Source organism: Hemiscyllium ocellatum, chromosome 9, assembly GCF_020745735.1.
Source record: "Hemiscyllium ocellatum isolate sHemOce1 chromosome 9, sHemOce1.pat.X.cur, whole genome shotgun sequence".
In the NCBI taxonomy this organism is placed as follows: Eukaryota; Metazoa; Chordata; class Chondrichthyes; order Orectolobiformes; family Hemiscylliidae; genus Hemiscyllium; species Hemiscyllium ocellatum.
This window is the reverse complement of record NC_083409.1, coordinates 59,100,566-59,122,930: the sequence shown is the minus strand read 5'-3', so window position 1 is coordinate 59,122,930 and position 22,365 is coordinate 59,100,566. Positions and strand designations below refer to the sequence as shown.

General features: G+C 40.5%; 1 protein-coding gene across 1 annotated transcript in view; it reads left to right on the top strand.

Moving 5' to 3' along the window:
* Positions 1-22,365, top strand: part of dnai4 (dynein axonemal intermediate chain 4) — a 116,453-nt gene that overhangs the window by 80,061 nt on the left and 14,027 nt on the right. Inside the window, exons 12-14 of the mRNA XM_060829574.1 lie at positions 7,591-7,748; positions 11,290-11,414; positions 21,758-21,856. Coding sequence (XP_060685557.1) covers positions 7,591-7,748; positions 11,290-11,414; positions 21,758-21,856 — 382 coding nt within the window. The remainder of the gene's footprint in view (positions 1-7,590; positions 7,749-11,289; positions 11,415-21,757; positions 21,857-22,365) is intronic.

Genomic DNA, 22,365 nt, shown 5'->3' with positions numbered 1-22,365 from the left:
AAGACTCTATCTGACAATCCTATGATACTTTTTCCTTTGTATAAAATGCCATTGATGTCTATGTCTGCATTTCAAAATGTGTGGTCAAATTGTGACTTTCCGTCAGAAAAGTTTAGGCCTATTTTCTACTGGATACAGTTCTACCTCATTTATTTCTGTGTGGATAGTTTTTTTTGGTTTATTGCTTTTCTGTGGCTGTATCCTCATTTGGCATATTTTTTGAAAGTGTTCTACTTGCTTGCAATAAATTCTTTCAGTTTTAAAAGTTGCATTTCACATCTGTGAATTATCTTTGTGCAGAGTTTGTGAGAACTTTTAGTGTCTAATATCTGGCCAACCAGATGCATAGGCTTATCTGAAGTCATAACAATGGATCATATGCACAGATTACCTATGGCATTTTAAACTTTTCAATTACTAAATGTGATTTTAATAGCAGTCATACAACCGAAAAATGACTATGATAGTAAATTCAGTGGCTCTCTGACAAAAGTCCTACTGACCCCATGGAACGTCACACCAATAGAGTGACAGTGATTCTTTAACCAGAGACATTTAAAAGGGAAAGAGAATGAGGGGCTGACTATCCCTTTCAGCATAAAGATACCTCCTGCAGATCACATCTAGAACTGCAGACATGTTTATATTTTACTATTTTAAGAATATTCCAAAAAGGGTTTAAAAACTAACTGCAATACCTGTTATGTTTGTGTTAGTGAGTTGAGATGCTAATATGGACTAGTGTGCTGTGGAGGGCACAACTTGAAGACAGCCATTAGATTTTCCAGATAAAGGAAGAATCTTTCTCTCTGTGAGAGCTGGAAGCCAGGAAAATTAGTGAAGTGTCATTTGAAAAGAAAGCAGAACAAAAAGCTGTCTTTTTTTTGAGGTATTTTAGGTGTTGGAGGTGATTTCCTCAAATTCCAGGAGCAGCAATTATTGTTTTATATGCTGTTGCATTGTTTTGGGACTTTGGGAAAAAAAAGTCAAAACAACAGCAGTTTTAAAAGGGAGAAGAGCAGACAAAGGAAACACATGGTGAGGACAGCGCAGGAGACAGAGAGAGAGAATCTGCACAGTTACCGCTTTTGCTGTTTGAATTCGTGTATCGCTGGACATCGGAATGCATCTGGGAAAATTAACAAACAGTGACGTTCACAACTAATCTTGGAGGAACTGAACAAACAGTAAAATTCACAACTAATCTTGGAGGAACTGTTGGGTGAAGTTCACAGCACAGAATCAGACAAGTTAATAGTAGTTTTAAGTCTGTCCAAGAGAGAGGCTGCAGTAGTGAGTAGAGTGGATTCTTTCTTGATTATATGTGTTTGGAGATACGTCTCTTTATTAAACTTAAAATATAAGCCATAGCTATTAATTTAACCTGGGGCAGTGTTTGTAGAGGAATAAGATGGTTTTATTTTCTGGGTCTGTAGATTGTGAAGGAGCAAAACTGGCCTTTGCAGGGATATGTAGGAGTGGGAGTGGGAGGTTAAAGAGAGTTTAAGGGTTACTGTGGATTATATCTGCCATAAATGCTGTTGGATGCGAACCTTATCAAATCGAGTGGATCAGTTGGAGAGACAGATAGAAACGATGAGGAATTTGCAACAGCAACAGTATGTGATGGATGGCTGTTATAGGAAGGGGGGAAAGTCTCAGATACAGTCACATAGATGGGTTAACTCCAGGAAGGAAGAGAGGTAGGCAGCTAGTGCAGGAGTCTTTTGTGGATATACCCATTTCAAACAGGTATGCTGTTTTGGAAAATGTAGGGGGTGATGAATTCTCAGGGGAACGTAGCACAAACAGCCAAGTTTCTGGTGTTGAGACTGGCTCTAATGCAACGAGGGGTACGTCAGCTTCCAAGAGATCAATTGTGTTCGGGGATTTTGTAGTCAGAGGTACAGACAGACATTTCTGTGGCCAGCAGAGAAAAAGCTGGTGCCAGGATCAAGGATATCTCAGAGAGGGTGCAGAACGTTCTCACGGGGGAGAGGGGCCAGCAGGATGTCATTGTTCACATTGGAAGGGAAAAGGTTGAGAATCTGAAGGGAGATTACAGAGAGTTAGGCAGAAATTTTAAAAAGGAGGTCCTCAAGGGTAGTAAAATCTGGATTACTGTTTGTGAGAAGATTTGTAGCTCGGGTGCTCGTTGTTGTGGTTCTGTTCGCCAAGCTGGGAATTTGTGTTGCAGACATTTCGTCCCCTATCTAGGTGACATCCTCAGTGCTTGGGAGCTTCCTGTGAAGTGCTTCTGTGATCTTTCTTCCGGCATTTGTAGTGGTTTGAATCTGCCACTTCCAGTTGTCAGTTCCAGCTGTCCGCTGCAGTGGTCAGTATATTGTGTCCAGGTCGATGTGCTTATTGATTGAATCTGTGGATGAGTGCCATACCTCTAGGAATTCCCTGGCTGTTCTCTGTTTGGCTTGTCCTATAATAGTAGTGTTGTCCCAGTCGAATTTATGTTGCTTGTCATCTGCGTGTGTGGCTACTAAGGATAGCTGGTCGTGTCGTTTCATGGCTAGTTGGTGTTCATGGATGCGGACACCTTTGTAATCATTAAAAACACAGAAGTAGAGAACACACACCGGATCATCAATGCCACACTCACAGGAATCCGATTCACTAGAGAGGAAGAAAAGGACAACCAACTCCCATTCCTACATGTGATGGTACAGAGAACACCGAATGTAGAATTCACCACAAAGGTATACAGGAAAGCCACACACACAGACCAAGTCCTAAACTACGAAAGCAACCACCCCAACACTCACACAAGAGGTTGCATCAAGACACTGTTCAAAAGGGCCACAATACACTGCAGCACACCAGAACTGCAAAAAGAGGAAGAAGAACACCTATACAATGTATTTGCCAAAAATGGATACCCGTGCAATTTCATCAACAGATGCCTAAGGGAAAGACAATGGAATGAGAACATGCCGCAACCCAAAGGACTAGCCACACTACCATATGTCAAGAGCATTTCCGAACTGAAAGCCAGACTACTGTGACCACTAGGACTCATAACAGCACACAAACCAACAGCCACTCTCAGACAACAACTTACCAGAACAAAGGACCCAATACCCAGCATGAGCAAAATCAATGTAGTTTACAAAGTCCCATGCGGGACCCAGGGAGATAGTGAGGAAAGAGAGCGATCTGAGATGGGTACAGCTGAGAACAGAAGTGAGTCAAATAGTCAGGGCAGGCAGGGACAAGGTAGGACTGATAAATTAACCTGCATTTATTTCAATGCAAGGGGCCTAACAGGGAAGGCAGATGAACTCAGGGCATGGTTAGGAACATGGGACTGGGACATCATAGCAATTACAGAAGCATGGCTCAGGGATGGGCAGGACTGGCAGCTTAATGTTCCAGGATACAAATGCTACAGGAAGGATAAAAAGGGATGCAAGAGAGGAGGAGGAGTGGCATTTTTGATAAGGGATAGCATTACAGCTGTGCTGAGGGATGATATTCCTGGAAATACATCCAGGGAAGTTATTTGGGTGGAACTGAGAAATAAGAAAGGGATGATCACCTTACTGGGATTGTATTATAGACCTCCCAATAGTCAGAGGGAAATTGAGAAACAAATTTGTAAGGAGATCTCAGCTATCTATAAGAATAATAGGTTAATTATGGTAAGGGATTTAACTTTCCAAACATCGACTGGGACTGCCATAGTGTTAAAGGTTTAGATGGAGAGGAATTTGTTAAGTGTGCACAAGACAATTTTCTGATTCAGTATGTGGATGTAACTACGAGAGAAGGTGCAAAACTTGACCTACTCTTGGGAAATAAGGCAGGGCAGGTGACTGAGGTGTCAGTGGGGGAGCGCTTTGGGGCCAGTGACCATAATTCTATTCGTTTTAAAATAGTGATGGAAAAGGTTAAACCAGTTCTACAAGTTGAAGTTCTAAATTGGAGAAAGGCCAATTTTGACGGTATTATGTAAGAACCTGTGAAAGTTGAATGGAGACAGATGTTCGCAGGTAAAGGGACGGCTGGAAAATGAGAAGCCTTCATAAATGAGATAACAAGAATGCAGAAAAAGTATACTCCTGTCAGGGTGAAAGGGAAGGCTGGTAGGTATAGGGAATGCTGGATGACTAAAGAAATTGAGAGTTTGGTTAAGAAAAAGAAGGAAGCATATGTCGAGTGAATCCTTAGAATATAAAGAAAGTAGGAGTATAAGAGGGAAATCAGGAGGGCAAAACGGGGACATGAGATAGCGTTGGCAAATACAATTAAAGAGAATCCAAAGGGTGTTACAAAAATATTAAGGACTAAAGGGTAACTCGGGAGAGAATAGGCCCCCTCAAAGATCGGCAAATGGGGGAGATACTAAATGAGTATTTTGCATCAGTATTTACTGTGGAAAAGGATATGGAAGATATAGACTGTAGGGAAATAGATGGTGACATCTTGCAAAATGTCCAGATTACAGAGGAGGAAGTGCTGGATGCCTTGAAACGGTTAAAGGTGGATAAATCCCCAGGACCTGATCAGGTGTACTCGAGAACTCTGTGGGAAGCTAGAGAAGTGATTGCTGGGTCTCTTGCTGAGATATATGTATCATCAATAGTCACAGGTGAGGTGCCGGAAGACTGGAAGTTGGCAAACGTGATGCCACTGCTTAAGAATGGTGGTAAAGACAAGCCAGGGAGCTAAAGACAGGTGAGCCTGACCTCGGTGGTGGGCAAGTTGTTGGAGGCAATCCTGAGGGACAGGATGTGCATGTATTTGCAAAGGCAAGGACTGATTCGGGATAGTCAACATGGCTTTGTGCGTGGAAAATCATATCTCACAAACTTGATTGAGCTTTTTGAAGAAGTAACAAAGAAGATTGATGAGGGCAGAGCAGTAGATGTGATCTATATGGACTTCAGTAAAGCGTTCAACAAGGTTCCCCATGGGAGACTGATTAGCAAGGTTAGATCTCATGGAGTACAGGGAGAACTATCCATTTGGATTCAGAACTTGCTCAAAGGTAGAAGACAGAGGCTGGTGGTAGAGGGTTGTTCTTCAGACTGGAGGCCTGTGACCAGTGAAGTGCCACAAGGATTAGTGCTGGGTCCTCTACTTTTTGTCATTTACATAAATGATTTGGATGTGAGCATAAGAGGTACAGTTAGTAAGTTTGCAGATGACACCAAAACTGGAGGTGTAGTGGACAGCGAAGAGGGTTACCTCAGATTACAACAGGATCTGGACCAGATGGGCCAATGGGCTGTGAAGTGGCAGATGGAGTTTAATTCAGATAAATGCGAGGTGCTGCATTTTGGAAAAGCAAATCTTAGCAGGACTTATACACTTAATGGTAAGGTCCTGGAGAATGTTGCTGAACAAAGAGATCTTGGAGTGCAGGTTCATAGCTCCTTGAAAGTGGAGTCGCAGGTAGATAGGATAGTGAAGAAGTCAGTTGGTATGCTTTCCTTTCTTGGTCAGAGTATTGAGTACAGGAGTTGGGAGGTCATGTCGCGGCTGTACAGGACATTGGTTAGGCCACTGTTGGAATACTGTGTGCAATTCTGGTCTCCTTCCTAACGGAAAGATGTTGTGAAACTTGAAAGGGTTCAGAAAAGATTTACAAGGATGTTGCCAGGGTTGGAGGATCTGAGCTACAGGGAGAGGCTGAACAGGCTGGGGCTGTTTTCCCTGGAGTGTCGGAGGCTGAGGGGTGACCTTATAGAGGTTTACAAAATTGAGGGGCATAGATAGGATAAATAGACAAAGTCTTTTCCCTGGGGTCAGGGAGTCCAGAACTAGAGGGCATAGGTTTAGAGTGAGAGGGGAAAGATGTAAAAGAGACCTAAGGGGCAACCTTTTCATGCAGAGAGTAGTACGTGTATGGAATGAGCTGCCAGAGGATGTGGTGGAGGCTGGTACAATGCAACATTTAAGAGGCATTTGGATGGGTATATGAATAGGAAGGGTTTGGAGGGATATGAGCCGGGTGCTGGCAGGTGGGACTAGATTGGGTTGGGATACCTAGTTGGCATGGACGGGTTGGACTGAAGTGTCTGTTTCCATGCTGTACATCTCTATGACTCTATCTGACTGTAGAGCCAAGAATCTTGCAACTGTTTCATTAAAAGTATGAGCACCTTAGGTGCCATCCAACAAAGTTGGCTGCAACATTCCATCATCTGCTCCTCAGGCAACCCAAAGATATATACTATTTCTGATGCCATAGATTCCTCCCACAATCGCCATGGTTAATCCACCTAGCCTACATAAACCCAGACACCACAGGCAATTTAACGCAGCCAATCCATCCATTGTAGGAATGTGTGAGAAAACCAGAGCACTCAGCATAAGCCCTCACAGACACAGGGACAACTTCCATCTCCACACAGTCATCTAAGGTTAGAATCGATGCCAGTCCCTGGCACTGTGAGGTAGCAGAGCTAACCTCTGAGCCATCTGTGGCTTAGTTAGTGATTTTCCCAGCTGTCTACTCCCCGCATGTACAGGATTTTGTTTGTGGTCCTCTTAGTTTTTGCTTATTTTCAGCCCTAACTCATGGTATCAAAGACTATGGCAGAGACATTTGACACTACCTGCTGCAATTTGTTTTTAAAATTTCTGTTTAGGTTCTTGTTAGGCAAGATAATCAAGGGTTATGGAGATTAGATTGGAATGTTGAATTGGAAGCGGGAACAGGTCAGCTATGATCTTATTGAATGGTAGAGCTGACTCAAGGGGCCAAATAGTCTATTTCTGTTTCTATTCTATTTTGCCATATAATTGTAACATGTAATCTTTTAACACTTTGATAATTCATTCTTTCATGACAATCCTTTTGTTTTGTGATTATGCTTTTATTATCTCTATTTTTAAATAAATTATAAAAATAACATAGGGTTCGCAACAAATTCATACTCCTGGGCCAGAAAATCTGTTAGAACTCCCACTTATCACTATCCAATATCCTTATTCAAACTTATGAAATGCAAAGCTGATGTTCAGGAAAAGATGGTCCATTAAGCCTCATTCATACATGCTTAAGCATCACAATTCAGCATTTACCACCCAAAAACCACACAAATCTCCTCTTGAGAGGCAAAAAAAATCAGAAAAATAAATCCCAGATTAAAATGAAAGTGGCAGGAAGGAAAAGATTAATTGATCCTTCAAGCTATCCACATCTCATCACCTCATGGTGGTGAGAGGACCATGACAAGGTACTTGTTCTCTCTCCACACTTGCTTTTACAAACATTTTGAACAAAGGTCATCCTCACTATGTTTTCGTCTATTTAGTGGTATTATGTTTTCTTCAACCATTTTGTAAAATTAGCCTACCAAGGAACCAAATTAGATAATCTGCAGCAAAATGCGCATATATGTTTAGATTTGGTAAGATAAGTACAAGTTGAACATTCAATTGTAATTTTATAGGCTCATGGTGAAAAGAAATCTCCTTTCATTGTATTATGTTTTGTTCAATTACATTTTGATTCCATTTGTTTTGATATTTTCATACAGGTGTTGTTGTAAAGTTTCAACATTACTGTTTTTTAAATTTAATTTCAATTTAATTGAATTGAATTGTGGCTTCTTTAACTATTTCCAGTAATGATCTAAATAAACACATTGGCCCAGTCTGGCAACTGAAATGGACTGAACAGGACAGAAATTCCAAAGGGGATGAAAAGGAGGGGACCTTGATCTCCATAGCTGCAGATGGCAGAGTTGCCAAGTGGACACTTGCAAAAGGACTGGAATCATCAGGCAGGTTTAATGTACAATTCTATGTTGTCAGTGTCATCCAGAGGCAGTTAATAGATGTTTGACTTGCTATATTTAAACTACCAAAAATTACATCTGAATGACAAGATGGTGATTTAATTAAGAACTAACCTTTCAGATTAGGATCTCTGTTTGTGAAGATATAGATTTAGGTATATAGAGATTATTATAGATATAGAGCAGACATCATCTTCTGCTCCTATGAGTGGCTTGGGCAATAGCGAGAAAGTTCAGAAAATAGTACGAAAAAGAAAAAAAATACTAAAATCTCAACATCGAGAAAACAATATCCAAATTTTCTGATATTTGATACAGCTTTTAAATCCTAGGTTTTAAATAACTATGTCAAATCTCGTTGGTAAGCATTGCCTATCTTATTTCCTTGCACTTGCATCTATTATCTGTCTCAATTGCCTCATTTCTATGCAGCACATAATTCTCTCCATCTGCCAGAAACTGGGCATCACCAATTTCTGACATGAAAGTCAAAGCGATTATGAGGCAGCATCATCTTGCTACTTTTTTCATCCAATTCTGTCTCCACCACCACATCCCTGCACACTCCATGAACACCATCCTCTTCCACCCGGTGACAATGCAAATCAGCATGCCTTCTTAAAATTTTCTTGCGGGATGTAGGCATCATTGGCAGGCCAGTACTTATTGCCGAAACTGAGTTGCCATTGAGAAGGTGATAGTGACTGCTTTTTTGAACTGGTGCAGTCCATATACTGTAGGTCAACCCACAATGTCATTGTGGAGAGAATTTGAGAATTATGCTTAGTGACAATGAAGGAATGGCAATATATTTCGAAGTCAGGATGGTAAGTGATCTGTTTTTGGATCAACTAACACAGCACTGCAGCTCTTAATGATCTTACTTTGGGTCTCAGGAACATTTATGGTTTGCACCTAATGATTGTTAGCTTTGTTTCTTAGCACTTACTTCTTTTGTGCTTACTTGAAGGCTGACAGCCTCTGTTACATGCATTTCTTTATAGTACATAGGCTCATCACAGATAAGTTACAGGCTATCAGCCTCTGTTGCTTACATAATTTTTTTAGCATGTATAAAGGGGCAGGCAGCTAGTCACAGTTCAGAGCACTGAACAGTCAAGGGAGTGGAATGTCACATGTTATACCCACAGCATATGCTAGCAGTTTATGTGGCAAACACTCTGTATGTGCTTCAACTAAATGTCCATGAATGAAAGTCAAAGGTCCTTAGCATGTTCAAGGTGACTACAGGTAGTCAAAGGGTGTTGGCCCAGTTGGTCAAGGACCAGCCGATAGGGTTAGCCACGGACAGCCAGGCGCTTGGTTCCAAGAGTCTTTCTCTTCCTGGGATTGGGCCACAGTCCGTCCTGCAGGTCAAGTGCAATCAATCTGGATTTTATAGGTAGGTTAGTCAGGGTGTTGTGGAAACTTCAGTATTGGGGTTAGGCCATTCTCAATCAGAGCTAACCTCACATCAATTCTCTTGGTGTTTGAACCATAGTTATTAACGGTCAGGGAGCTTCTCATGGGATGGTTTTTGGAGCCCTGGGAAAAAAATTAGATGATCCTGTCTATTGGATTGGAATGCTGAGTGAATGATTCCAGTGAAAATGGTTGGCATGGATGGAGGGTTAGCTGACTGGCAGAAGGCAGAGAATGCAGATAAAAGGGTCATTTTCAAGAATGGCACCCAGTGACTAGTGGAGATCCATACGTGTCAGTGTTAGGACCACAAGTATTCACATTATAGATTAACATTCAGGACGAAGGAAATGGGGGCATTGTTGATAAGATTGCAGATAACACAAAGATAGTATTGGTGTATTCTGGAAGCAGGAAGGGTGCAAAAAGACTTGGACAGCATAGGAGAGTGGGCAAAAAAGTAGCAAGTTAAATACAATGTAGGAAATTGAGGGTTATGCACTTTGGTAGAAGAATAGAAGCACAGATTATTTCCTAAATGGGAAACACTTCAGAAATATAATTTCTTTTTATTCATTCATGGGATGACAGCATTGATGGCTAGTCAGCATTTATTGCCCATACTTAATTGCCTAGAGGGCAGTTAGAAGTCACCCACATTGTTCTGGATCTGGAGTCACATGTAGGCCAGACCAGGTAAGGATGGCAGTTTCCTTCTGTAAAGGACTTTAGTGAACCAGATGGGTTTTTCTGACAATCAAAAGTGGATTCGTGGTCATCATTAGACCCTTAATTCCAGATTTTATTCTTTTATTGAGATCAAATTCCACCATCTGCCATGGCAGGATTTGAACCTGGGTCACCAGTCTAGCAATAATACCGTTAGGCCATTGCCTCCCCAAAATGTGCATTTTGACAAAGTAATTAATGTCTGAGACATTTGAAATGGGGACAAAAGCAGGGCTTTTGCCCAAAACGTTGATTTTCCTGCTCCTTGGATGCTGCCTGACCTGCTGTGCTTTTCCAGCACCACTCCAATCTAGACTCTGATTTACAGCATCTGCAGTCCTCACTTTTGCCTGGGCCCATCAAGCCTCTCTATGACTCAAAAAGAGCATAGCTGATCTATTTGTGTTTAAAATTTCAAATCTGAATTCTGCAGTTTATTTTCATACTCTAAAGTCTTCTATGCATTATATATTGTATCTTTAATCTTTAACTGATTATGATCTATCAAGCCAGTTCTTAATATATACCTGATATTCAATACTTTAAAAATTGACATCATAACCGATGGCAGTTATATGGTTACTTTACCTGGATGGTATCAAGTTTTTGTGTATAATTGTTGAAGTTTTACTAATCCAAGTAAGCGGCAAGCATTCCACGAAATTCTCCTCAGTTCCTTGCAGCTGTTGGAAAGACAACATGGTATCAGGTGGTGAATTACCCACCACAGAATATTCAGTCTCTGACCTGTTCATGTAGCCATAGCATTTGTGTGGTTGGCCCACAAACCTGAATCTCTGCTCAGTGATGACCTCCAGGATGTTGATCTTAGGGAATCCAGTTGTGGTAATACCATGGAATTTCAAGGAAAGGGAGCCTTTCTTAATTTAGATAATAGTGTGAAGGACTTTTTAGCATTAACTAGGCTTGGTGTGTCTATGCACAGCAACCAGTTTGAAACCCATGGTCTATCTTCTTAGAGTTTCCTTGTGGCGATTTCATAGAATTGAATGACTTGTTCAGCCATTTCAATGGGAAGTTGGAGTTAACTTCACTGTTGAGGATGTGAATTTACATATAGACCAGACCATGGAAAGATGCTAGATTTCCTTCTCCAAAGGAAATGAATTGTGAAGAGATCAACTGGGATTTTCCAACAATCTGATATTTTCATGGGCACCAGCACTGACACTGGCTGTTTCTTGCCAATTTAATTTAAGTTAAATTAACTTAATTTAAATTGAACTTAAATTTCCTGACTGCAATGATTTAGACTCATGTCTCCAGGACAGTAATCTAGGCCTCTGGATTGTAAATCCAGTAATATATAATCATATTCTATCCTTTACTGATAATTTAATATTTTTTCATGCAGATTTGATGAGGATAAAACGAACAGGAATGCAGACATCTAAGAAACTGGCAACTGATAAAGAAAAGAAAAGTGAGGCCTCCATTTCTCGCTATGCAGCAGGAATGTGTTTCTCCTTCCACCCAAAGGTATCTTCAATGAAACCACATTTGTGTTTCCAGTTATATTGAAGTATTAATTTTGATTACTCGGAGTTGTATTAATTGTTGCTCAACACATATGATCTTTCAGTTTTCTACTTCCTTTATTCAGGGAAATTGGCCCCACTTCTGGTTTCTTTTCGCTATTTATGGCATTCTGCTGCAGTTTGACTGTATATGAAGGGTAAGAACAGGAAGAGTCAGTTGATACTTATCAAATTGCAACAGCCAGTCTTCACTCTGTATCATGTATACAGGTGGATAGCCCCTTGATTGATACGGTACAAATACTAGTGTCTGCAGCACCATACCTTTGTACTGTTCAGTGCCTTCTGAATGGAAGTCTGTGAACAGTAGAACATAGGAAAATAAAATAAATGTGTATCTACTTTAATTACCCAGTTTCTGTTTGTACCTGAACACGTTGATTAAAAAAAATTGTGACATGGCTGAGGCAGGTAGACTGTAACTTGTGGCACAGAGGTAGGCATGGTACCACTGCGCCACAAGAGCCCTTGTTTACTGTCTGTCTTGTTCATGCCTAATTTCTTCTCACCAAGAGATATTTAAAAACTTTTTGTACCTCAAAACTGACAATTTTTCAGGTTTTTACAGAAAACTGGCAAACTGAGCAAATGTGGGAAAATCTTCCCTGCCCATTTTCTACCCAGTAAGATTCAAGTATGAGCAAACACTTAATAGGTCCAATGAACATGGACTGCTTCATTGTGATACCATGAAAATGAGATAAGTAGTCGTTTGATGCATTTATTGGCATGATGTTATCGCAATAGTGGCCACAGGACTGCCTGACCAGCAGCAATGCTGCAAAAGATTCAAAAATAATTTAGTTTCAAATGCCTGATGTCAACAGTTGATTGGCAATTTCTCACTTGTCCATTGCTCTCCAATGTCAAAAACCTTGATGACATATAACCTTCAACTGGCGCTGTGCTGGAGCTTTAAAGCAAGTTTCTTTTTTCCAATTCAGGCAGGCACCTCAGCTGTGTTGCAAATGTAGAGAAAAGCCAATTGTATTACCCTATTACCATCCAAAATGATTTCTTTTTCCCTCCAGCTAATACTATCTCCACTCTGTCCAGTGCTTTCTGACAAACATTACATTCCCTTCACATAACGTTATTCCACACCTCCAATCAGTAATTTCTCACCACCTGACCTGAGCCCTGATTTTCTCTCCTTTCTCATCAATCAGAAAGCGAGACTCTATGACACCAACAATATTTCTGTTACCTTCTATTTTCCATTACCTAACACCAGCAAGTGATTTTTCATATCAGTAGTAGGATTATGTTGAGCATTATCACGCCACTTCTCAGAAGTATCATTCCATTCAGGCCTGAATAATTTCAAAATTGCATGTTGGTCTGTGATATCTCCAATATTTTGAAGGGGAAATTAAAAGGAGGAATTTTGTCTATGTTGTCCCTGACACCACGTTTGTGGAAAGCAGCAGCAGAAAGAGAAGTATTGGGTCAAGTGAGCAGAAACTATGAGATACTCCTCAAAGTTCTCATGAAAGAGCTAGCATTTGTGTCTTCATGAAACTGCTCACAATCAGTCACAATAAGTTTTATTTCTAAAGGATCCTTTATATAAAAGACAACCCAAAATGTAAATGTAATATTTTCAAATTTACTGATGACGCAAAACAAATGTGAATGGAAATTGTAAGTCAGTTGCAACAATTCCATCTACCATATTCTTACCCATTTAATTAACAAGTCCAAGACCACTTGGACTTGTTAATTAAATGGGTAAGAATATGGTAGATGGAATTTAATCTGAATGAATGTGAATTTATCTATTTTGGTTTTTAAAAAAAAGAAAGGCAGAATATTTTGTAAATGGTGAGAGGTTTGGAATTGTTAATATCAAAGAGTGTTTTTGTCCATAAGTTACTAAAAGTTAGTATGCAGGTGTAGCTTTTAATTCAGAAGGCAAATGGTGTATTGGCCTTCATCAAAAGGGGATTTGAACACTGCAGTAAATATGTCTAGACCCTGGCTGAGATTGAAGAATTGTATACAGTTTTGGTTTCCATTTCTAAGGAAGAATATAGTTACCAAACTTAGAGTACAACAGTTTCATCAGACTAATCCCTGGGTTGTCTGATTGTCTAAAGCAGTATTGCAGATCCTAATCTATTACTGAGTAAAAATATTTTTCCTCATGTTGCCATTGCTTTTTTTCGAGTACTTTAACCTAACTCCTCTCATTCTTGATCTTTGACCAATGGGAACATTTTTTCCATATTTATTCTGTCCAGATCTCTCATGATTCTGAACACCATTGTCAGATTTCTTCTCAACCTTATCTTATCCAATATAAGCTGTAAAATGTAAACTTGTTCATTCTATTTATGTTACTGGAGTTTGTCATACCTGGGACCATTCTTGAGAATCATTTCTGTATTCTCTAATCCTTTTACTTTCTTACTAAAGTGTAGTGCCTAGAACTGGACACAATGCTCCAATTGAGTTGAACCAGTGTTTTGTACAAATTTAAGATAATTTCCTTGTTCATAGACTCTATGACCCTATTAATAAAGTCTAAGATAATTTATGCTGTATTAGTTACTCTTCCAAACTCTTCTGTTACCCTCAGTGATTTATTCATCACTTTTTGAATTGTACTCCTTGTTTTATACTGTCTTGCTGCAGTCTTCTTACCAAAGTGATTTGCTTCACATATCTCTGCATTAAATTCTATCTGCCATTTCCTCTTCATTATACCTGCCTTTTGAAGTTCTATGCTATTCTCCTCACAGTTCACAAAGCTTTCAAGTTTCATATTATTCCATAAAGTAATGTCCTGAAAGGGTTAACATTGGAGACAAGATTATGATCCACCAAATCTGGAGATGTCATGGCTCGGGTAAGGATAAGGCAGAACACCTTAGAATCTCAGAGTGCAAACCTATATTCAAATGTCTCGTCATAGCCTTTGTAAAAATGTCTTCTGAGCTAATAACCCGATTACTGTAGGCAAAAAAAACCCTGTTTAAGATGCAAGTCTCTTCTTGTAAAGACTCAATAGTGCATGATCCTTTACCACTATAAACTAATTCAGCCCTTAGACTTAGTCAAAGAAAGAGGATTGGTGACAGCACCCTTCCATCCAAAATTTTGAAACTGTGTTTTCCAACTAGATTGTTGGAAAGTTAACTTTTGAATTTTACTGTTGGGGGTCATTCTGATATCTAGTGACTCTGTTGGTCTGATATCACTACTCTACTCCCTGCTTCCTTCTACCATAAGTACACTTTTCTCCTGACTATCATCCTTATTTTATCTTTGCAGTATGTTCATTTTTATTTTTTAAAATTCATTTTGTGGGATATGGGTTTCACTGACTGGCCAGCATTTATTGCCCATCTCTCGTTGCTCTTGAGAAAGTGGTGGTGAGCTGCCATCATCTGCTGTAGTCCACCTGCTGTAGGTTGACCCACAATGTCATTAGGGAGAGAATTCCAGGATTTTGACGCAGCGATAGTGAGGGAGCAGTGATATATTTCCCAGTCAGGATGGTGAGTAGCTTGGAGGGGAATTTGAAGGTGGTGGTGTCCTTCTAGTTGGAAGTGGTTGTGTGTTTGGAAGGGGCTGCCTAAGAATCTTTAGTAAATTTCTGCAGTGAATCTTGTGGATAGTACCCACTGTTGCAACTGAGCATCAATGGTGGAGGGAGTGGATGCTTGTGGATGTCATGCCAATTGAGCAGGCTGCTTTGTCCTGGATGGTGTCAAGCTTCTTGAGTGTTGTCGGGGCTGCACTCATCAAGGCAAGAAGGGAGTATTCCATCGCACTCCCAACTTGTGCCTTGTACATGGTACATAGGCTTTGGGGAGTCAGGTGGTGAGTTCTGTTGAGTTTCGGGTCAATGATAACCCTCAGAATATTGAATATCAAGCAGTAGTGGCTAAATTGTCTGTCACTGGTGATGGAAATAGCCTAGCCTCTGTGTGTTGCTGATGTTACTTGCTGCTTGTCATGGAGGAGAAAGTAAGGACTGAAGATGCTAGAGATCAATGTCAAGAGTGTGGAGTGAGAAAAGCACAGCAGGTCAGGCAGCATCTGAGGAGCAGGGGAATCGATGTTTCAGGCATAAGTCCTTCATCAGGAATGGACTAATACCTGAAATGTCGATTCTCCTCCTCGGATGCTGCCTGACCTGTGCTCTTCCAGCACCACACCCTTGCTGCTTGTCAGCCCAAGCCTGGGTATTGTCCAGATCTTGTTGCATTTAGACATGGACTGCTTCAGTATCTGTGGAGTCATGAATGGTGCTGAACATTGTGCAATCATCAGTGAACATCATCACTTCTGATCTTATGATGGAGGGAAGGTCATTGACAAAGCAGCTAAAGATGGCTGGCCCCTAGGACACTACCCTGAGAAGCTCCTGCAGAGATGACCTGGAGCTGAGGGATGACTGACCTTCAATAACTATGACCATCTTCCTATGTGCAGGTATGACTCTAACCACTGGAGAGTTTGGCCCCAGATTCCCATTGATTCCAGTTTTTCCAGGGCTCCTTGATGCCACACTCAGTCGAGTGCAGTCTTGATATCAAGTGCTGTCACTGTCCCCTCATCTCTAGAATTTAGCTGTTTAGTCCGTGTTTGAACCAAGGCTGAAATGAGGTCTGGAGCTAAGTGGTCCTGATGGAATCCAAACTGGGGTGTCACTGTGCAGGTTATTGCTGAGCAGGTGCTGCATGATAGGATTGTTGATGGTACCTTCTATCACATTACTAAAGATTGAGAGTAGACTGATGAGGCGGTAATTAGCTGTGTTGGATTTGTCCTGCTTTTTTTAGTTCAGGACATACTTGGACAATTTTCCAAATTGGAGGGTATATGTCAATGTTGTAACCGTACTAGAACAGCTTGACTAGGGGGGCAGGAAGTTCTGGAGCACAAGTCTTCAGTACTATCACAGGAAAGTTGTCAGGGCCTGTAGCCTTTGCAGTATCTAGTGTCTCGAACCATTTATTGATATTGCGTGGAGTGAATTGAATTGCTGAAGACTGGTATTTGTAATGTTGGGAACTACTGGAGGAGGATGAAATGCAACATCCACTGGACACTTCTGGTTGAAGGTTTTGCAAAAGCTGGGCTCTTCCATCATTGAGGATGGGGATATTTGTGGAGCCTCCTCCTCCAGTGAGTTATTTAATCGTTCACCACCATTTACAACTGGATGTGGCAGGACTGCAGAGCTGAGATTTTACCCCTTAGTTGTGCGATTGCTTAGCTTTGTCTATTAGCTGATGCTGATGCCATTTGGCATGCGAGTAGTTCTGTTTGGTGGCATCTCATGTTCAGGTATGCCTGGTGCTGTTCCTGACATGCCCTCCTGCTCTCTTCATTGAACCAGGGTTGAGCCACTAGCTTGATGGTAATGGGTTGAGTGGGGGATATGCTGGGCCAGGAGGTTACAGGTTACAATTCTGCTTCCTTTGATGGCCCATAACGCCTCATGGATACCCAGTCTTTTGAATTGCTAGATCTGATTGAAGTCTGTCCCATGTAGCATGGTGGTGGCGCCATGCAATGCAATGGAGGTTATTCTCAATTTGAAGGTGAGACTTTGTCTCCATAAGGGCTGTGCAGTGATCATCCTTATCGATGCTGTCAGATATGTTTACAACCAGCAGATTGGTAAGCATGAGGTCAAAATGTTTTTCCCTCTTGTTGGCTCACTCATTACCTGTTGCAGACCCAGTCTAGCAGCTATGTCCTTTAGGACCCAACCAGTTTGATCAGTAGTAATGCTGCTGAGCCACTCTTGATGGTGGATATTGAAATTCCCCACCCAGAGTACATTATGTACTCTTGCCATCCTCAGTGCTTCCTCCAAGTTGTTCAAAATGGAGGAATATGATTCATCAGCTTCAGGAGGATATGACATGGTAATCAGCAGGAGTTTCCTTGCCCATGTTTAACCTGAAGCCATGAGACTTCATGGGATCTGGACTCAATATTGAGGACTCCCAGGGCAAGTCCTCCCAACTGTATAACGCTGCTGGCTCTGTCCTGCTGGTTGGATAGGGATGGTGATGGTGGTAGCCTTGACATTGTCTGTCTGTCTCAGACTGTTGTTTGACTAATCTGTAAGACAGCTCTCCCAATTTTGGCACTAACCTCCAGATGCTAGTAAGGAGGATATTGGAGGGTAAACTGGGCTGTTTTTGCTGCTGATTTTTCTGGTGCCTGGGTCAATGCCACATGATCCATCTGGTTTCATTTCTTTGAGAGGTTGTAGGAATTGATACAACTGAATGGCTTACTTGGCCATTTCAGAGGGCAATTGAAAGTCAAACATATTGTTGTGGGTCTGGAGTCACATGTAGACCAGATCAGGTGATGATGGTAGATTTCCTTCTCCCAAGGACATTGGTGAACCAGATGGGTTTTTCTGACAATTGGCAATGATTTTGTGGTCATCAGTAAATCCTTAATTTCAGATTTTTAAAAATTGAATTCAAATTCCACCATCTACTGTGATGGGATTTGAACCCACATCCCCAGAACATTAACTGGGTCTCTAGATTAATAGTCTAGCAATACTACCACGAGATCATTGTCAGTGGCACACCTGCTGATTCTGTCTCCTGTCGTCAGTTCTATGAATACCTCCATTTAATATTTTCTCCTTTATCTACACCTCTGGAAGATCATCAGCCAGCATCAGTGACTGACTTGCTCCAACATTTCTCAATAACCATTAGTTTGCCTCCTTGGTTCAAAGCAGAAGGAAATATCTCCCCTTTTGATATAAAAATACAGAGAACTTCCAACCATCTGATTTTCCTTGTCAATCTCTGAAAAAAAATTGAGATTGTCCAGAGCCATCTTGCAGTTCTTAGAACATTCCAGGGAAATATGTTCTCTTTGTACCACTAATACAGTTTTAGTACCTAATTTCTTTCCTGATACCTCTTCATCTGAAGACTCTTTAGATTTGCCTATGACTACAATCAGTCTCCCATTTAATTTCCAGCAATTGATATTAGTACATCCAATCTTGTTACAATGTAAACATATTTATATCACTTTTTTTGTGTTCCAGTCTTTCTTTTTTGTTGCTTTGATGTTCTCCATCAGTTCTCTAAAACTAACATTCCTTCCATCTGCAAATATTCTATTTCTCTTATCTCTAAGCTCTTCCATGGCCAATTGTTTTCTTTAATTTCCTTATCTCTTTGGCGTTCAAATTCGATTTCTTAATTCCATTTCTGTCTGGTTTCGTCTCCTTTCTTTTTGTTACCCTCTGTCTCATTTTTCTCTATTTCAAGTCTTTGAATTTCTCTTTCTTTCTCTCCAACATATTTTCATTTCTAACTACACCTTATCTAATTCCCATTAGGATATCCCAATTTCAGATTTTTGTTCTATCAGTTCTAAATGTTGTATAATTTCTTGAAAAACCTCATCAGTACAAGATCCTGCTTTTAAATCTATCGTCAAAGGTTCCCCTATGTCCCTCCGTTTCGTCTTAGTCAACAATTTTAAATAATCTTCCACTTCCATAAAACTTCCAGCAACATCTAAAGCCATCTTCAAACTCTGTGTATTAAACCTCACCACATAACATCTGTTTTATACCCTATAACCATTCCATATCTGTCACTTTAACAAAAGAACCATTGATCTTTTTAAATCCAGTGAATTCAAAAATCCAACCAAGAGCTTGCTATAGTCCCAGATAATATTAACACTGGGCATGCCAGACATCAGACGGAAACCTGTATTGCTAGATCATATTTTGATTTGCTTTGGGTTTTATCAAAATGGTTTTTTGCTGAAATTATAAGCACATAATGCTGCAGATTTTGCTTTAGCAATGAAATAGAAGTTTATTAACAAAATAAATGAAGATAAAATAGAATAACAAAAACCATTTACTAATAGTGCAAATTCAAGGTTTTTTAAGTATTCAGTAAAAGCACATCTTTATGAATTGAATTGAGAACCAACAGCTTTTGTATAACACACCCCGGTACAATACCCAAAACACCATTTGTGCAGTACTCACATCACAATCCCTGTATCTAGTATCTCAGTTGTTTTACCTCATTTGTGCCTTTACCTTTTTAGATTTGCACTGCAGATGGTTTGTTTTTCTGCTGCCATCATTCCCCTGAGTTTAAATGTTTTTAGCTTAAGCAGTTTCTTCAATGTTTTATCCCAACACTCTGGGACTATCATTAACTCTACTTTGAAGCAATCCAGTTTAATATATCATTCCCTCTTAGGATCACTGGTCTACATCCTAGTCCAAGGACTTCAAAGCTGTGCTTGAAACACAAAGTAAAACTGAACCAAGTCTCCCTGTCTAAACTATGAGTATTTCCCTTGAGCTTAAAAAAGCATTTTCCAGACGTCTTAACAAACCTTGAGGTCCCATTCAACTTGATGGCTGGCAGAACAATCTAAGATTTAAAAACTGTGCAGTGGTGCATAAAATCAAGCCTCAAAAACTATGATCACTGATACCAAGGGACATTGTCAATACAGTTGATTAATTAATCCTATTTCATTGATCAATACCAGTTCAAGTGTAGTCTGCTCTATGATTGACACTAGAACAAGATGCTCGTAGAAACTATCCTGAAATTATTCTATGAAATTGTCATGTTTACTATCCAAATTTGATCCCTATTCAAATTATTTGGTTTAAAACTCCCTCTAACCTCCCGAGTTATGTGGTTCACTAGAACGTGGATGGATCAGGTATAATACACTCTGATGTTACAGCGTCCACTTTCCGCACTACTGTCTCCCCAAAGCTGAACCCAGTTCATTTACATCAATCCTTCAGCCACACATTTATTTTGTAATTTTATTTGCCTACACCAAACTGCATGTGACTGAAGTAATAATCCTGAGATAATTACATTTGAGGTTCTACTTCTTAATTTAGTGAACAGCTTCTCATTTTAACCATGCGGGACCTCTTTCTTTGACACTGGTTCCTTCCCCACCCTAAAGTTTGTTTTTCTCCAGTTCTGGGCAGATGGCCTAAACTCCTGTACCAGGCTGGCAACACTGCTGTTTTGATTCTCATTCTTCTTGCTGAAGAAAACATTGTCAATCTACTTCACTATACTATCCCCTACTACCACTAAGTTGCTTTTGCTGTCCCTACTTGAATGGTTTCCTGTACCATTGTTTCATGTCAGTTACCTAATTCATTCTGCAGCCCTCAATCTCATACAACCTGAAAGAACCTCAAACCTATCTGACAATTGCATTAACTGAGATTTGTGCAATTCTGCCCTCTGAGTTCCTTTCTCATCTTCAATTGCAGTCACACCTTCCTTTCCCTGACTAGTGACCTAATAAAAAGACTCTATCCTAAAAGGTATGACTCCCTTCTGGAATAAGGTGTCCAGGTAACCTTCCTCCTTGCACCGTCTGTAGTCTGTCCTCCAGTTCAAATTCTGAGCTGAAACTACTTGAGCTTCAAAACCCTATTGCACTGGATCTTACTGACATCCAGGAGATCCTACATTCCAACACATCATCAAGCCTCAATGTTGTCCAGATTTTACTGTATATGGATACAGACTGCTTCAGTAACTGAAGAATCACAAATGGTGCTGAAAATGTTGCAATCATCAGTGAGCATCCCCACTTCTGACCTCATAATGGATGGAAGACAACTGATGAAGCAACTGAAGCAAGTTGAATCTAAGACACTACCCTGAGGAAATCTTGCAGTTATGTCCCTAGACTGAGATTATTGATCTCCAATAACCACAACCATGTTCCTTTGTGCCAGATATAACTCCAACCATAATTTTCCCCCTAAATTCCCACTGACTCCAGTTTTTTTTTTGGTGCTCCTGATATAATACCCATTCAAATGCAGCCTTGATGTCAAGGACAGTCACTCTTACCTCACCTCTGGAGTCCATATTTGGACCGAGGTTGTAATAAAGTCACATGCTGCATGGCCTTGGTAGAACCAAACTGAATGATAATGACTGAGTTGTTCTGTTCCAAGTGCTGGTTTGTAACACTCAGTGACCCTTCAATCAATTTCCTGATGTTCATGAGTAGACTGACATGGCAGTAATTGGCCAACTTGGATGTGTCCCACTTTTGCGAACAGGATACACCTGGACAATTTTCAAAGTTGTCAAAGAGATGCCATAGAGATAGATTTAAGGTAAAAATCAGCACGAAAGAGCTTTTGACCAACATTAACCTATATTTGCTGTATGAGTTAGGGTTAGGTTATATAAATTATATTCTACTTCATTATGCCACCATTGAGCATGTTGTTCTGATTTATTGCAGGAAGCTAATATTTACCTGGCTGGCACAGAAGAAGGTTATATTCATAAGTGTTCATACTCCTACAATGAACAATTCCTAGAGACCTATGGAGTCCACAAGGTATGTGACAATTGATGTACAAAATTCAACTTAACTCTACTGATGATTCAATTATTGAGTATTTGGCTTATATGATCCAGCTCTGCTGTTTGTTCTCACTCATAAAAGATAGCAGCAGTGCATGTACTCTCGAAAGTCTAGTCTATCCAACCCAGACCCAGACCTACCACATCACTACAAGACTCTATTGGAATGCTTCTTGGTGACACTTACCAGAATGCTTATTGGTAGTTAAGGGATGCCTTATATTCTGGCATCATAGAATCCCTACAGTGTGGAAACAGGCCCTTCGACCCAACAAGTCCACACTGACCTTCCAAAGAGTAACCCACCCAGACCCATTCCCTGACCGAATTATCCTATAGTTACCCCTGAATAACCTACACATCTCTGAACAGGATGGGCAATTTAGCAGGGGCAGTTCACCTAACCTGCATATCTTTGGATTGTGGGAGGAAACCGGAGCACCCGGGGAACCCACACAGACACGGGGAGAATGTGCAAACTCC